This window comes from Heterodontus francisci, chromosome 23 (assembly GCF_036365525.1).
Source record: "Heterodontus francisci isolate sHetFra1 chromosome 23, sHetFra1.hap1, whole genome shotgun sequence".
Lineage (NCBI taxonomy): Eukaryota > Metazoa > Chordata > Chondrichthyes > Heterodontiformes > Heterodontidae > Heterodontus > Heterodontus francisci.
The window spans coordinates 2517963-2536742 of NC_090393.1; the positions used below are offsets into that span (position 1 = coordinate 2517963).

At 44.2% G+C, this 18780-nt stretch overlaps 1 protein-coding gene across 2 annotated transcripts in view; it reads right to left on the reverse strand.

The window, feature by feature from the left end:
- tctn2 (tectonic family member 2) overlaps positions 1-18409 on the reverse strand; it is a 56796-nt gene extending 38387 nt beyond the window's left edge. For both annotated transcript variants that reach the window (XM_068054503.1, XM_068054502.1), the window contains exons 1-4: positions 18284-18409; positions 16901-17011; positions 3327-3397; positions 1310-1511 (exon numbers count right to left, since the gene is read on the reverse strand). In XM_068054503.1, the coding sequence (XP_067910604.1) occupies positions 1310-1511; positions 3327-3397; positions 16901-17011; positions 18284-18398 (499 nt within the window). In that variant the 5' untranslated portion in view covers positions 18399-18409. The remainder of the gene's footprint in view (positions 1-1309; positions 1512-3326; positions 3398-16900; positions 17012-18283) is intronic.
- Positions 18410-18780: the final 371 nt, after the last annotated feature.

The window sequence follows — 18780 nt, forward strand, 5'->3', positions numbered from 1 at the left end:
CCCACGCGGTCAGAGGGAGAACTTGCAAACTCCGCACAGGCAGTACCCAGAGTCGAACCCGGGTCACTGGAGTTGTGAGGCTGCGGTGCTAACCACTGCACCACTGTGCCGCCCTATTCAATTACCCTTTGAAAGTTACTATAAAATCTGCTTCCACCACCCTTTCAGGCTGTGCATTTCAGATCACGTTAAAAAAATTCTCATCTCCCCTCAGGTTCTTTTGCCAATTATCTGAAATCTGATTACCCACCCTGCTGCCGATTTAAAAGTTTAGCATAACTTCCTTACTTTTGTACTGTCTGCATCTGTTTATAAAGCCAAGGATCCTGGTGCTTTTTTAACATTCTTCTCAACTTGTCCTGTCACCTTCAAAGATTTGTTTACAGATATCCCCAGGTCTCCCTGTTCCTGCACCCCCTTTAAAATTCATTCTTCTTACCAAAATGAATCACTTCACAGTTCTCTGCATTAAGTTTAATCTGTCATGTGTCTGCCCATTTCACCAGTCTGTCCGACCTCCTGAAATCTGTTACTATCCTCCTCACTTTTTAATACATTTCCGAGTTTTGCATCATCTGCAAACTTTGAAATTATGCCCTGTATACCCAAGTCCAGATCATTAATATATATCAAAAACAGCAGTGGTCCTAATACCGATCCCTGAAGAACACCACTGTATAATTCCCTTCAGTCTGAAAAACAAGCATTCACCACTATTCTCTGCTTTTATGTCCCTTTGCCAATATCGTGTCTGCGCAGCCACTGCTTCTTTAATCCTAGGGCTTCAAATTTCAAAAAAGTCCATTATGTGGTATTTTATCAAACGCCTTTTGACAGTCTACATACACATCAACCCGCACTACCCTAATCAACCCTCTCTGTTACTCCAGCAAACAACTCAGTCTATTTTCTCAGACATAATTTGCCTTTAACAAATCCAGGCTATTATAATTACATTATTACATTGGCCTCACATGAAACATTGTACTCAAAGTAGGCAGAATGACATACTATTTAGTGATCAGTGACTGCCTCCTGTGTCTCCAGTGGGTAGAAAAGCGATTACAAATCTATAAGGGTGTCTTGGTGTTTATAAACAGCTAATAAAAGCCAATACAATTCTTGCTGCTGACAGTCTACAATGGCACACCTTGGGAAATAAGCAGGAGCAGAAAGCAATTAATGGCGGTAGAACTTGGCAGCCTCTCGCCACTGTTGCTAGGTTCCGTTACATGAGTCATGGGTCAGACAGAGTGTCTCATTTTAAATTAGTATTGGGTGTTGCCAAAGCTCCATAGAAAGCATTTACCATTTATAATCCCATGAAATGTCGAGTTCACGTATATTATAACTTGAACAAGCAGCGTCGCTGAAAGTTTGCCATTCAGACAAGCAGTCACGTGGAGAGTTTCGACAATGCACAGAGGTTCCAGACAGCAGTTGGTTTCATTTGATAAATTTTCACAAAGTACTAGCGGTCGGTCCAGGGTCAACAGCACATTGAGGTTCATCTGTAATAAAATTAATACAGAACTAACGTTTCAGCAGCTGGGCTCAGGATAGAAAATATATTTTCCAATCAACAATCAGCAGTCAATATAAACAAAATAATGAAATCACTCAAAATCATTTTCAGCACCATCTTACTTTTTCAGCCAGCTGACTACACACAGCTAACAATTGATAACACGACATGTAGAAACTTAAATCAACCCCAGTCACTGTATATCTCCCTGCAGTCTGAAAAACAACCACTGGCTCTAAGGCTACTGTCTGTGCCAATTCTTGCCGCCAGTACTCAATACTCACCTGCCCAAACATTCAAAAAAAACTTAGCCTTGATTTGTTTTAAGCAGTTGTGCTACTTTGACCTGCAGATCTAAAGCAAAGTTAAATAAACACACCAAAAATTGCAAAGAATTAGTTAAACCAGTCCATGAGGAGCCCATTTTGTCTTGAAAATCCCTGTAACACAGAGGTGCAGTAACTTTCTCTGCGGAAGGGTTGTTAACACTCCCAGACTGTCCAGGAATCTCCCAAATGGACAACAAATCTCCTGGCCACTACTCCTCGCAACCCATGATAAAAGTACAACTTCCCGCCGCCTGTTGTTCCCTAGTGAATCTGAAAATCACACTGGAGGTGGCTTTATCCAATTACATTTCAGGTTCTTGAAGTCTTGTTCTCGTACAAATAGTCCAGTTTGATTCAGTTCCAGAACTTGCCTGTATATTTTTCATAGGGACCACCTGAAGTTGAAAATTGGTTTCAAACAAATCCCATCAGCAGACCAAGTGATGTGTTGGTGTAACCTGCAAGCTGCTGTCCCCAAAGGAGGTTTGCAGCTGCATGTTACTCAGTGTAGGGCATAAGAGGGACAGACTGAGGGAGGCGATTACTGGGAACTCAGAATGTTACTGACAGCCGGACACTTCATTCACTCTGTGGCCCAGAAAAATCACAGTGCCTCAAATTTAAAGTTCCTTATTTTTAAACACTTGCATAAGTCTTTGACATTTGTTAAAGGTGGAGCTTGAAGGTAAATCATGGGATGAGTGAGAAATTGGCTGAAGGGAAGGAGACTGAGTGGGTGACCAGGGATCATTGCTGAAGCCCCTATTAATAGGGTTGCCAACCTCCTGAAATGGAAAGTTGATCTCCTAGTCATTGTTGCTAGCAACCAGAGCGAAAAGTAGAATTTCACTTCACATTCACACCTTTGTACTTTCTTCACTTGCTTATAGGTGGTTTGCTGATTCTGAATTTCTCATATAATAGCTGCTGGCACAAAGTCACGAGCAAAGATGCTCGACTACAGGACACCCGACCTTTATACGGTAAATGCAGTGACATTTGCAAACTGATCAAGTGTCATGTGATCAAACCTCCAGGAATACCTCCAACCAGAGTTGGCAACATTACTCTGAGGCTGCAATTCTATCACGGTCCCAGCTGTTGTAATGTTCACCTGGGCTTTCTTACCAATGTTTTCCAAGCTCTGAGCTTGATCCACTTCAGTTCACAGCCCATAATAATTAGAAGGCAGCCATGTCATGCCTTGCAAAATCTTACCGATCAATGCTGCAATAAATAAGAGTCAGGAGTTTCCATACCATTATTCCTGAAATTCCTCCTGCTGAAATCAAAAAAGTCTGATTGCATTGCAGTTAAGTGAACTAGCAGGCAGTGTTCAGCCTACTGACCTGGGCCCTTTTAATGTTAGACAAGATTAACATTCCAGAAATCAGGTTGAGGGAGGTTTTATCACAAATGGAAGGCGCCATAAAGGAAGAAACACAAGAAAGGTTTTATTTAAAAAAACTAACCTTATCAACAGAAGTAGTCAGTGTCCACTGAGCAGTGGCATTTGTCTCCACACAGTTAGACTGTGACAAATCTAAATAGAAAACAAACAAAAAGTAAACAATCAGTTTTCTCATCGTATCCATGAGACCCACCTCCTGCTCCCTCAACCCTATTCCCACTAAATTGCTGACCACACAACTTCCCCTCCTGGTTCCCAAGTGAGCCAATATTGTTAACAGTTCTCTTTCTTCAGATACTGTCCCCTCTCCTTTAAATCTGTCATTGCCCACCCCCCCTCAAAAAAAACCCTTGATCCTACCATCCTTGCAAAGTAGACCCCCATCTCTAACCTCACTTTCCTCTCCAAAGTCCATGAACTTGTTACCTCCCAAAGCCACGTCCATCTTTACCGGAACTCTATGTTTGAATCCCACCAATTAGGTTTTGCCCTGCCACAGTAACAAAGAGGCTTGTTTCAAAGTCACAAATCACATTCTACATGACTGTGACAAAGGTACACTATCCCTACCAGTCTTTTTCAACCTGTCTGCAGCCTTTGACACTGTTGACCACACCATCCTCCTCCAACACCTCTCCACTGTTGTCCAGCTGGGTGGGACTGCACTCACCTAGTTCCATTCTTAGCTATCTAATCGTAGCCAGAGTATCAATTGCAATGGCTTCTTTTCTTGCTCCTGCACCATTACTTCTGGTGTCCCACAAGAATCTATCCTTGGCTCCCTCCTATTTCTCATCTACATGCTGCCCCTCAGTGACAACATCCGAAAGCACAGCATTATTTTTCACATGTACGCTGACGACCACCCAGCTCTACATCACCACCACCTCTCTTGACTGCTAAATTATCTGGCTGCTTATCCGACATCCAGTACTGGATGAGCAGAAATTTCCTCCTGTTTAATATTGGGAAGACTGAAGCCATTGTCCTCGGTCCCTGCTATAAACACCGTTCTCTCGCTACCAACTCCATCCCTTTCTTTGGCAACTGTCTGAGACTGAACCAGACAGTTAGCAACCTGGTGTCACATCTGACCACTTATCCGTGCCATCACAAAGACCACCTATTTCCACCTCCATAACTTCGCCTCAGCTCTTCTGCTGCTGAAACCCTCATCCATGCCTTTGTTACCTCTAGACCTGACTATTCCAATGCACTCCTGGCTAGTCTCCCACATTCCATCATCCATAAATTTCAGCTCATCCAAAACTCTGCTGCCATGTCCTTATTTGCACCAAGTCCCGTTCCCCTATCACCCCTATGCTCGTTGACTTACACTGGCTCCCGGTCAAGCAATGCCTCAACTTTAAAATTGTCAACCTTGTTTTCAAATCCCTCCATGACCTCGCCCCTCCCTATCTCTGTAAACATCCCCACAACCCTCCAAGATATCTGCACTCATCAAATTCTGGCCTCTTGAGCATCCACGATTTTAATCACTCCATCACTGGCAGCCATGCCTTCAGCTGCCAATGCCCTAAACTCTGAAATTCCCTCCCTACACCTCTCTTTCTTCTTTAAGATGCTCCTTAAAACCTACCTCTTTGACCAAGCTTTTGGTCATCTGCTCTAACATCGCCTAATGTGGCTGTGTCTAGTTTCGCTTTACAATGCTCATGTGAAGTGAGGTGAGATGACAGTGCCTGCCCTCGACGTCAAGGCAGCACTTGACCGAGTGTGGCATCAAAGAGCCCAAGCAAAATTGAAGTCAGTGCGAATTAGGGGGGACTATCCACTGGTTGGAGTCAACGCTAGTATAAAGGAAGATGGTTGTGGTTGTTGGAGGCCAAACATGTAAGCCCCAGGACATCACTGCAGGAGTTCCTCAGGGTAGTGTCCTAGGCCCTACCATCTTCAGCTGCTTCATCAATGGCCTTCCCTCCAACATACAGTCAGAAGTGGGGATGTTCGCCGATGATTGCACAATGTTCAGTATTATTCACGACTCCTCAGATACTGAAGCAGTCCGTGTTCACATGCAGCAAGACCTGGACAATATTCAGGCTTGGGCTGATAAGTGGCAAGTAACATTTGTGCCACACAAGTGCCAGGCAATGACCATCTCCAACAAAAGAGAATCTAACCATTTCCCCTAGATGTTCAATGGCATTACCATCACTGAATCCCCAAATATCAACATCCTGGGGGTTACCATTGACCAGAAACTGAACTGAAGCAGCCAAAGTCGTGGAGTGGCAATTTTGGTCAAGGAAACTATTACAGCTGTGAGGAGGGATGATCTGTTGGAAGGTTCATCAAATGAGGCCATATGGATTGAACTAAGGAACTACAAAGGGCAATCACACTGCTGGGAGTGTACTACAGACCCCCAAACTGTCAGAGGGAGATAGGAGAGCAGATACGAAGGCAAATCTCTGAGAAGTGCAAGAACAATAGGACTGTAATAGATAGGGATTTTAACTACCCCAATATTAACTGGGATAGTTTTAGTGTGAAAGGAATTGAGGGAGCAGAATTCTTGAGGTGCATTCAGGACAACTTTTTTCCCAGTATGTAGCAAGTCCAACAAGAGAGGGCGCAGTTTTAGACTTAGTTTTAGGAAATCAAGATGGGCAGGTGGAAGGGGTGGGAGTGGGCGAACATTTTGGTGGTACTGATCATAATTCTGTCAATTTTAACATGATTATGGAAAAGGACAGAGATAGAACAGGAGTTAAGTGTTCTCAATTGGAGCAAGGCCAATTTTACTAAACTGAGGAGTGATTTAGCGAAAGTGGACTGGAAACAGCTACTTGAAGGTAAATCAGTGTCAGAGCAGTGGGAGGCAAACATGTTCCCAGAAAGAAAAAGGGTGAGATGGCCAAATCTAGGGCCCCATGAATGTCAAGAAGCCTACAAGGTAAGATAAGGCAGAAAAGGAAAGCTTATGTCCGACACCAAGAATTCAATACTACAGAAAGCCAAGAGGAGTATAGAAAGTGGAGGGGTGAAATCAAAAAGTAAATTAGGAAAGCAAAGAGGGGTTAAGTAGAAATAAGTTGAGTTTTAGAAAAGCATCTCAACAGAATTTAACAGTCAGGTTGAGAAAAGAAACAAACATGCTGCTAAGGTAAAGGGCAGGAGTAGGGAGCGAAGGTTGGTGCTGGGACCTCGAGGCCACTGTTTCCACGGAATGTTGGTGTAATGAGAAACAAAGAGATAATAAGCTCCCAATGGAGCCATCTGGTATATGTATTGATATGGTTGAGGATGTGTGTTCATTGGAATGTGTAATCAATCACCATTGTTTTATGATCAATCATACGTTGTTTGAACACATTGTAAGAACGGTATATAAGTTTGTGCTCCTGAATGAGAAGTTAGAGTATTACCTTGGAATACCCAAGGTGGTGTCTCTCCCTGCGCACGCTTGAATAAATCGATTGAACCTATACCTGAGTTTCCTCGTGTGGTGGTTGAGTTGTCCCACAACAGTTTGGCGTAGTCGGCAGGATACTTGTATCGGACCATCGGAGCGGCACTGCAAACGTGTGAGTATATTTATTTACCACCCATAGTTAGGGCAGTAAGCCTACCTGAGTGAAGGTCCAGTCAAGTATTCAAAGAATCTGAAGGAGGACTCAGGACAGGAGGCGCGCCGGGTAAGCAGGCAGGAACACGCTGGCGGGACATTAAGTCGAAGCCGCGCAGAGGTCAGAACCACTTATGTAAGGTATATCGAACATGAAGCCACGCTGGTCGGTAGAGACAAAGGGGGATAGGGGACCGTGCTGGGTGACGACAGGAAGCTGGCAAAATGTCAGATAAATAGTTGAATAACGAAACGTTTTCCGACTGGGGCCCGCATGACTAACTTAATGGCAGAGCAACATAAAAAACTATACTTTTGTTGAAATTTCAAGTGAGTAAAAACAAGTTACTGTGTCTTTGTTCAAGCTTGAATGAATGTGAACTGTGGAGCTGAGTCATTAACTGTTTGTTGCCCGGCTTTAGTGATGAAAGCATGAGGCTGTTACTTGTTCTATTTTTATACATATATTCTTGTGGGAACTTTGAGTCATGTTTTGGGTGCGAACTAGTTGAACCAAGTGTGCGTTCCTTAGGATCGGGACAGGGAATTTGACACAGATTTTGGTACTTTTGAATTCATAACCCATTACAGGAATCAATTTTCAAAGTTTGGAATTGAATAAGTGTGAAAGTGATTGTTGAGTGTGTTCATTTCAATTTAAGATTGTGCACCCAGGAATGGGATATAAAATTGAATTATATTTTAAGTTAAAGTTTTATTTTTATTTTAAAGGTTAGTTTTGCAACTGTGAAAAAGTAATGAACAATTTTCTAAGAGATGAGCTTCAGGATGTCTGGCAGAAATCCAATTTGAAGTTTAAAACACTGCTTTAATTGGACCAAAGTTTAAAGTCTGTTCTTGTTTCTTTGCAGTTTAAATTTAGGACATGTCTTATTGACTGTTTTTAAGTAGCAAATGTCAGGAATTGGATATTGCTTTAAGGGAGAGAAGGACAAACAAAGGAGATATGGGAAAGATTGGAATGTTTAAAGTTTGTGTAAGAAGCTGGTGTTAAACTTTTTTGTTTTAGGAATGTTGAATAACTTTTCTTTAATTTTTGGGTTTTATTACAGTCATTTGAAAAGACGCCTGAAGAAAAAAAAATGACGTGATGTACCTTTTCTTAAAAAATAAGCATGTGCAATTCTGTTTGATTAAGTTTATACTATTAAGGTTAACTAACCTGAAAAGGTGTGGTGGCCACATTGAACTTTCAAGTTTATTTTGTCAAGTTGAGGGAGTCTTTAATTACAAAAGATGCTAAAAGTTTGGAGACAATTGGAGTTTAATCTAAAATGCTGTCTTCCCTAATGGAGAATGCTTTCCTATGAAGTTGATAATGTTACTAAAGATTTTGTTGTTTTAAAACCCTAAGGATACGAAAAGAATTGAAAAAAAAATTTAAAATGGAGTTTCGTTCTTTTTCAATTGAGAAAGTTTGTTCTAAAAGTTATGTAAAATTATGCATCTGAGAATGTTTGGCTCTGCCCCCTTGGAAACAAGCAAAGAAATTAACCCCGCTGCAGCTTGCGCATTATTAAATTTCTAAATTGACATATAATTGGACAAATTAACCCATTGGGCTCAGGAACAGAGCCACAATGGATTCTTTGTGTTTTTTAAGCAGATGACGGTAGGTTCCAAGGCCACATGAGAATTGAGGCCACAGCAAGAGATCCAGCAGCTTTAAGAATTTAAGAACATAACTGCAAACAACAAATGTCACAGCATCTTTATCTATGAGAAAAAGTGCTCGAGGAGAGATAGTTGCAAGCACTTCTGTCTTTAATGTAAAAAAACATGCATTACCACCAAGTCTGGGCATAGGAAATTGGAATCGATAAACAAAATTAAATTGACATGAGTGGTTATTTAAAGCACACAAAGGGAAATTTATCTGACATTTAAGAGGACAATCAAAGTTTTAGAAAAAAAACAGTCTAGGTGGTTCCTAAGTATAAAAAACAAAGTTTCTTTTGGGGAGATATTAAATGGAAAATTAATAAAACCTGTCACTCCAGCAACACTGTTATTTGAATTTGGAATAATTTGAGATGTGTAAAATCCAGTGTAATTTAGCAAGTTACTTTTAAGAAATTAAAATGTCATCTAAGATAGAGAAAAAAATAACAAAATACGGTAATGCCTGGAATTAAATGGGAATGTTTGAATTCTGTTTTAAAGAATTATGACTGTACAGTTTCTCCAGGGCTCATGAATAAAATAGAATTATAATTAATGGGAATTGGCAATTAGACCTGATTGATGCAGGAGCTAATCAGAATTCAAACCACTAAATTAATATAGTGTAGAATTTCCAAGAAGCCTAAAACTTTCCAATGAAAGTCAGGAAAGTGTGGATGAGACTGGTACTTTGACAGTTTTCTCTTAAGAGTTATTTGTATCCTTGTCTATGAGTTTTTTTTTTAAAGAGAGCTACATTTGAAAGTCTGGCCCTGACCCAAGACATCAAGACCCTGCAGGGGGAGGTATGCAAAGATCTCAGACAGACACCACCAGCTCCCCCAACCCCGACATTTGATCTTTTGATAAGATCACCTGAGAGTTGAGAATGTGTGGCATGATATTGGGATATGGGTGTAAATGTGCAGATGTGATTTGTTACATGTACAGCAACTGAACTAATGACAGGAAGGGTGATGAGACTGCCAGGGTATGTTGTAGCAGGTAGTGAGGAAGTAGGACCCACAAGAGAAAGGGTTAAAAGATTTGTAAAAGAGCTGTGCGAACAATTGCATGAGCAAAAACAGGTGGTCAGAGATCAGCAGATAATACAGGATATAGAAACGGACATGAATGAGAAATAGGTGAAGGTGCCTAGTGTAGGAGATAAAGTATTGGTAAGGTAATGCCTGAGAAACCGGGATTTGCGCCTAGCTGGATAGGACACTACGAGGTAATAATGACCAGCGATACCTGTGCCTGTGTGGACATTAGAGGGAAGGGACGCTGGAAACACTGGACCCAGCTGAAACATGTAACAGACTGATTTTGTTTTGCAGAATTTAATCACGACTGACCAGTGACGACTGGAAGGCTCATTATATCTTACAGAATGCTATTCAAAATACTGAGGCTCCCGGAACTGGGAAGGTTCAATCTGTCAAGTGACAAACGGATCATACCACAATAGCTCAACAGACCTCAAGACCATCGGGATCAACAAACAGACACCGACGCCAAGGACCCAACACTGAACCCTGGACCAGAGAATGGGCTAGTGTTGACAAAAACTAATAAGACTTTGTATGATAATGTACACCATGAGCTGGTACCCGCTGTCCTAAACATTTCTGACATTAAATTACCTCAGTGGTGCCCGGTGGAAACCCAGAAATTGTATGAGGCTTTGGTAAAACAAGTAATAACGCAGGCATTTTGGTTCAATGCTGGGGGGCGACCAAGGGGGGCACCGCTCACTTAGGGGAGGTACCAACAAAAATGTAGTCTATTGAATGATGCTGCCATGTTATTTAACACGGAAACTTCAGTCATAAATTCGATTGACTTGGCTTCAGTGGACCAAAAGGTCCAGATGCTAAGCACCCAACTTAAAGTAATCCTCAGACAGGAACTAAAGATCCAGAGCGGACAGCTTGGTGCGGGTTCAGGATTTGGTTGTCGTACTTGAGTGTCACGCATGGACCATTAACGAACTAATTGGCGAGGGGCGTAACATCTCAGAGGATGTGGTTAGGAACCATGTCTGCAGCACTTATGGATCTCGGATGCTCGAGCAGACTCGGGAGAGCTTCAGACAGCTCCATGAGGGTGAAGTTCTCCTGTGGATATCAAATACCCACTTATCTAACTTGACCCGTCACCAGAACGAGAACCTGACTGGTTGCCAGCTCAGATGTTTAACACATGTATAAAACTGATGAGAAATGTATTGTCAATGACAGCCCATTGATAGGTGTGGTCTTGGCAATTCCAGTAATACCAGAATCAATACACAGTAAAAACCCTATACGACGTAGAGAACATTGGGGTAAGGGAAGATTATTACGTAAGTTATCATAGAATACCGCCATACACTGTAGAAATAGAGGGGGAAATGATAGGTACTACTTTAGAGTGATGTAGTATAGGAGCCTCTGCCGTAGTGTGTCCATATCCAATATATATAACTGAAGCAAAATGTGGATGGAACGCAACAGTCATTTGTATAAAGGAAGCTATACGGGCAGTAATGCAACCGACCCACGTTGCATATGTGGGAAAAGGGAGATATTGTCTGACTACAACAAGAGAATATCAGTATGGACACAACCAATCCTGTCCAATAACTAATCACACAGTGTGTCTACACCCACAGGTACCAACGAGGAAGGGCAAGGTACAGCTGGTGGAAATATATAAAAGGGGCGGCACAGTGGCGCAGTGGTTAGCACCGCAGCCTCACAGCTCCAGGGACCCGGGTTCGATTCCGGGTACTGCCTGTGTGGAGTTTGCAAGTTCTCCCTGTGTCTGCGTGGGTTTTCTCCGGGTGCTCCGGTTTCCTCCCACAAGCCAAAAGACTTGCAGGTTGATAGGTAAATTGGCCATTATAAATTGTCACTAGTATAGGTAGGTGGTAGGGAAATATAGGGACAGGTGGGGATGTTTGTTGGGAATATGGGATTAGTGTAGGATTAGTATAAAATGGGTGGTTGATGGTCGGCACAGACTCGGTGGGCCGAAGGGCCTGTTTCAGTGCTGTATCTCTAATCTAATCTAATATAGTACTTGAGACAGTTCCCATACTCTTTCCCTCCACTGCCAACTCACAGGCATCCGTGAGGGGTTACAGCAGGTACATAGGGTGTATTATACATTACAACAGCAAACTAAGGCGCTGGAAGAAGAGGTTGAACAGATCGATGATACCACATGGTGGGAGGATCTGTGGAATTGGGGTTCAAACATACAGATACCCCCCTGGTTCAGGATCATCTCCCACATCTTGGTTATTGCCTAAGTAGTGATGGTTGTATATTTGACATGCTTAGTCCACAGGGTCAGGAGGACACACAAGGAGAAGCCAGTAGTATGGGAACTCAGGGATTAGGAAAGTAGGTTGTGAGCCCTTACTACATGGCCAACCCATACAGACAGTGTAGTCAATTGCTTTTGCAACCCTAAGCTCGATGCTTAGCCAGCATCAAACAGTGGTGGAGAGCAATGAGAGTTGAGCACATCACTGTTCAGGCCTGTTGGCTATCTTGGGCTGGGCCGAGGGCTAAAAGGGGGGACTGAAGGGGTTAAGTAGAAATAAGTTGAGTTTTAGAAAAACATATCAGCAAAATTTAACAGGCAGGTTGAGAAAAGAAACAAACATGCTGCTAGGTTAAATGGCAGGATTAGGAAGTTGGTGCTGGGACCTCAAGGCCAGTTTCCGCGGAATGTTGGTGTAATGGGAAACAAAGAGATAATAAGCTCCAATGGAGCCATCTGGTATGTGTATTGATACGGTTGAGGATGTGTGTTCATTGGAATGTGTAATCAATCACCATTGTTTGATGATCAATCATATCAATCGTCTGTTGTTTGAACACATTGTATGATCAGAATGGTACATAAGTTTGTGCTCCTGAACGTAAAGTTAGAGTATTAGCTTGGAATACCCGAGGTGGTGTCTCTCCCTGCGTACCCTTGAATAAATCGATCGAACCTGTACCTGAGTCTCCTCGTGTGGTGGTTGAGTTGTCCCACAACAGGCATGAAAGAATATTGGCAAGCAAAATCAAGGTGAAACCAAAGATGTTTTATCAATACAATAAGAGTAAGAGGATAACTAAGGAGAGAATAGGGCCCACAAAAGACCAAAAAGGTAACCTATGTGTAGGGGCGGAAGATGTTGACATGGTTCTCAATGAATATTTTGCATCTGTCTTCACAAAAGAGGGGGCGATGCAGATATTGTAGTTAAGGAGGAGTGTGAAGTATTGGATGTGATAAACATAGAGAGAGAAGTATTAATGAGATTAGCATCCTTGAAAGTTGATAAGTCACTAGGGCCAGATGAAATGTACCCTAGGCTGTTAAAAGAAGCAAGAGAGGAAACAGCAGAGGGTCTGACCACCATTTTCCAGTCCTCGCTGCATACAGGTGTGGTGCCGGAGGACTGGAGAACTGCTAACATTGTACCTCTGTTTAAAAAGGGAGCAAAGGATCAACCGAATAATTACAGGCCAGTCAGTCTAACTTCAGTAGTGGGCAAATTATTGGAATCTATTCTGAGAGACTGTCACTTAGAAACACACAGGTTAATCAAGGATAGTCAGCATGGATTTATTAAGGGAAGATCTTGTTTAACAAACTTGATCAATTTTTTTGAAGAAGTAACAAGGAAGATGGATGAGGGTAGTGCAGTTGATGTGGTCTACATGGATTTCAGCAAGGCTTTTGACAAGGTCCCACATGGCAGACTGGTTAAAAAAATAAAATCCCATGGGATCCAGGGAAATGCAGTAAGGTGGATACAAAATTGGCCCAGTGGCAGGAAACAAAGGGTAATTGTTGATGGGTGTTTTAGCGACTGGAGGGTTGTTTCCAGTGGTATTCCGCAGGACTCAGTACTGGGCCCCCAGCTTTTTGAGGTATATATTAACAATTTGGATGTAAGGGGCATCATACAGAAGTTTGCAGACAACACAAAGATTGGTTGTGTGGTAGACAGCAAGCAGGATAGCTGTAAGCTGCAGGAAGATATTGATGGACTGGTCAGATGGGCAGAAAAGTGGCAAATGGAATTAAGTGTGAGGTGATGCATTTGGAGAGGTCAAACAAGGCAAAGGAATACATGATTAATGGGAAAATACTGAGACGTGTAGAGGAAGTAAGGGACCTTGGAGTGAATATCCACAGTTTTCTGAAGGTAACAGGACAGGTCGATAAGGTGGTTAAGAAGGCATAGGGAATCCTTTCCTTTATTAGCCGAGGTATAGAATATAAGAGCAGGGAGATTATGCTGGAACTATATAACTCATTGGTTCGGCCACAACTTGAGTACTGTGTGCAGTTCTGGTCACCTCATTACAGAAAGGATGTAATTGCACTAGAGAAGGTGCAGAGGAGATTTACGAGGATGTTGCCAGGACTGGAAAAATGCAGCTATGAGGAAAGATTGGATAGGCTGTTCTACCTACCAAAATGAATCATTCCACATTTCTCTGCATTGAACTTCATCTGCCACCTATCCACCCATTCCGCCAACTTATCTATGTTCTTTTGGAGTTCTACACTATCCTCCTCACTGTTCACAATGCTTCCAGGTTTTGTATCATCCGCAAACTTTGAAATTGTGCCCTGTACACCTAGGTCTAGGTCATTAACATATATCAGGAAAAGCAAGGGGCCCAATACTGATCCCTGGGGAACTCCACTACAAACCTTCCTTCAGCTCGAAAAACATCTATTAACCACTACTTGTTTCCTGTCACTCAGTCAATTCCGTATCCATGTTGCTACCGTTCCTTTTATTCCACGAGCTATAACCTTGCTTACAAGTCTGTTGTGTGGCACTGTAACAAACGCCTTTTAAAAGTCCATGTACACCACATTAACTGCATTGCCCTCATTAACCCTCTCTGTTACCTCTTCAAAAAACTCCAGAAAGTTAGTTAAACATGATTTTCCCTTAAGAAATCCATGCTGGCTTTCCTTAATTAATCCACATTTGTCCATGTGATTATTAATTTTGCCCCAAATTATTTTTCCTAGACGTTTCCCCACCACCGAAGTTAAACTGACTGGCTTGTAGTTGCTGGGCTTATCTTTACACCCTTTTTTGAACAAGGATATCACGTTTGCAATTCTCCAGTCTTCTGGCACCATCCCTCGAAGAATGTCCTGTAGCTGCTCCATGACATCCTTGACCCTGGCAGCAGGGAGGCGACATACCATCCGGGAGTCTCGTCTACGGCCGCAGAGATGCCTTTCTGTTCCCCTAACTAATGAATCCCCTATCACTACTACTCTTCCACTCTTCTTCCTCCCCTATGGTGCCACAAACCTGGCTCTGACTGCACTCCTCTGATGAACCATCACCCTTACCAGTATCAAAAATGGAAAACTGATGAGCGAGCGCGATTGTCTCAGGGGACTCCTGCACTACCTGCCTGATTCTCTTAGACTGCCTGGTGGTCACCCATTCCCTCTCTACCTGCATGCTCCTAACCTGCAGTGTGACCAATTCCCTAAACGTGCTATCCACATAGTTCTCTGCCTCGTGGATGCACCACAGTGACTCCAGCCACCGATCGAGTTCTGTTTAGTTTAGTTTAGTTTAGAGATACAGCACTGAAACAGGCCCTTCGGCCCACCGAGTCTGTGCCGACCATCAACCACCCATTTATACTAATCCTACACTAATCCCATATTCCTATCACATCCCCACCTGTCCCTATATATTTCCCTACCACCTACCTATACTAGGGGCAATTTATAATGGCCAATTAACCTATCAACCTGCAAGTCTTTGGCTTGTGGGAGGAAACCGGAGCACCCGGAGGAAACCCACGCAGACACAGGGAGAACTTGCAAACTCCACACAGGCAGTACCCAGAATCGAACCCGGGTCCCTGGAGCTGTGAGGCTGCGGTGCTAACCACTGCGCCACTGTGCCGCCCCAAAGTTCTGGTAAGCTATTCTACTTATAACGACTAGTCTGTAAAGTTAGTTCAGGAGTACAGGTTCTGAAACCCAGAGCTCAAGCTTGTGCAGCCAGTGACACTTCCTGCAGATGTGTTTGTCTAGGACACATGGTGCATCCATGACTTCCCACATGTCACAGGCTGTACATTCCACTCAGCCGAGCTGCCCTGCCATACCTTAACTTAACATAAAAGCATAGAAACTAGGAGCAGGAGTAGGATAATCGGCCCTTCAGGCCTGCTCCGCCCTTCAAAAAAGATGATGGTTGATCGTCTAATTCAGTACCCTGTTCCCGCTTTTCCCCCATATCCCTTGATCCCTCTGGCATTAAGAAAAATATCTATCTCCTTCTTGAATATATTTAATGATTTGGCCTCCCACAGCCTTCAGCGGTAGAGAATTCCACAGGTTCACCACCCTCTGAGTGAAGAGATTTCTCCTCATCTCGGTTCTAAATGGCATATCCCGTTTCCTGAGACTGTGACCCCTGGTTCTGGACTCCCCAGCCATCGGGAACATCCTCCCTGCATCTAGCTTGTCTAATCCTGTTAGAATTTTATAGGTTTCTATGAGATCCCCTCTCCTTGTTCTAAACTCAAGTGAATATAGGCCTAATCGACCCAATCTCTCCTCATATGTCAATCCTGCCATCCCAAGAATCAGCCTAGTGGACCTTCGCTGCACTCCCTCCATAGCAAGAACATCCTTCCTCAGATAAGGAGACCAAAACTGCACACAATACTGTAGATGTGGTCTCACCAAGGCCCTGCATAACTGCAGTAAGACATCCTTGCTCCTGTACTCCTGAACTAACTTTACAGACTAGTCGTTATAAGTAGAATAGCTTACCAGTTACTCACCAAGCAGCTCCTTCCACTGCACAGAAGAAAGAACCAAATACTGGTTAAAACGTAGAAAAAGGAGCACCTCCACCCCGCTTCACTGAACTCCCCACTCGCCAAACTCATATTTCCACACTCTGCTTACAATCTACACTCCGTTTTCGATCTCTGTCTTGAACATACTCATGACTAAGCCTCCACCGTCCTCTGGGTTAGAGAATCCCAAAGATTCACTGCCCCTCCACCACCAAACCCCTAACCAAGTGAAGAATTTCCTCATCATCTCAGTCTTAAATTGTCTACTCCTCATTCTGAGACTGTGTCCAGTGGTTCTCGACCACCCAACCAGGGGGAACATCCTTCCTGCATCTACCCTGTCAAGCCCTGCAAGAATTTTTTATGTTTCAATGAGATCACCTCTCATTCTTCTAAATGCAGGAGAATACAGGCTCAGCCTCCTCAATATCTCCTCAGGACAATCCTGCCATCCCAGGAATTAGTCTGGAACTTATGTGCCCGTAAACCAGAATAAGGCAAACATACCATCAGTGGCAGCAACTGTTTCCACACCAACTTGAGCAAAGGAGCTGTCTTCTCCCACAAGGAACACATTTACTTCAGGTCCTGATGCAATCAGGAAAGATGGCTGGAACACTGAATGGAAAGTAAAATAGTTACATGACATCATCAACAGCTAAGAATCAGAGAATTTTACATCACAGAAGGAGGCCATTTAGCCTATCGTGCCTGTATCAACTCTTTGAAAGAGCAATTAGTCCCACTCCTTCACTCTTTCCCCACAGCCCTACAAATTTTTCTTCATGTACATGGGGCGCTTCACTGAGCCAAAGTTATTAAGGGATATGAGGCAAAGGCAGATAATTGGAGTTATGTCACAGATCAGCTATGATCTCATTGTCTCATTGAATGGTGGGAACAGCTTGGAGGGACTCCTCATGTTCCTATGCAAGTGTCATAATGCCTAAGTGTCATACCCATCTCCCCCCCGGTACCCATCTCCTCATGCCCCCATAACATCTCCTACCATACCGATCTCCCCCCCATGCCCATCTCCCCATGCCCCCCATACCCATCTCTCCCCCGCTCCCATCTCTCCCCTGTACAATTTCCCCCCCGTACCCATCTCACCTCCTCATACCCATCTCCCCATGCCCCCATTGCCATCCCCCACCCATACCCATCTACCCACACCCCCCCATATCCATCTCCTCCCTCCGTACCCATCTCCCCCCGTACCCCTCGCTCTCCCCATACCCATGTACCCATCTCCCCCCACTGTACCTATCTCTCCCCCCGTACCCATCGCCCCATACCCATCTCCTCACACCCCCATACCCATCTCCTCACACCCCCATACCCATCTCCCCATGCCCCCCATACCCATCACCCCCAAATACATCCACCCGTACCCATCCCCCCCGTACCCATCGCCCACCCCCATACCCATCTCCCCCTCCCATATCCATCTCACCTCCCTGCACCCATATCCCACCCGTACCCATCTCCTCCCCCATACCCATTTTTCCTCCCCCACCCAACTCCCCCCCGTACCCATCTCCCCACCCTATCCCTCTCCCCCGGAACCCATCTCCTCCCCCGATCCCATCTCCCCACCCCACCCATCTCTCTCCCCCGTACCCATCTCTCTCCCCCGTACCCATCTCTTCCTCCCGTACCCATCTCTTCCCTCACCCTACCCATCTCTCCAGCCCGTACCCATCTCCCCCCCCTACACCCATCTCTCTCCCCCGTACCCATCTCTTCCCTCACCCTACCCATCTCTCCAGCCCGTACCCATCTCCCCCCCCTACCCATCTCCCCCCCCTACCCATCTCTTCCCCCCTGGACCCATCTCTCCCTCCCGTACCCATCTCCCACCCCTCAATCTTGTAAACACAAACAGACCCAGGCCGCCCCCGCTCCCGGCGAGCAGGAAGCTGCAGTAAAGCTGCCGGATGATGCAGCCAAGCGCGGCCGGGAGCCCGCGGCCCATCACACCGATCTTCCAACCGGCTGCCATTGCTAAACTCCCCACCCCGCAGCAAGGAGCCCGCTCATTGGGCCTTTCGGGTCCTACGGCAACTACAAACCAATCAGCAATGAATCGCGGCGCCCCAACAGCCGGTTGCTATGGAACCTGGCGCCGGTGATATAAAAGCAAAATACTGTAGATGCTGGAAATCTGAAATAAAAACAGAAAGTGCTGGAAATGCTCAGCAGGTCTGGGAGAGAAACAGTGTTAATGTTTCAGGTCAGTGACCCTCCATCAGAATGAAAGGTCATATACCCGGATACATACCTTTTAAGATGCATAGAGGTAAAATATTTGCACTGGCACTTGTGTCCACCTTCACCCAGAGCAGATGCGTGCTCTCCTTTTTCAGACATAGAACATGAATAGT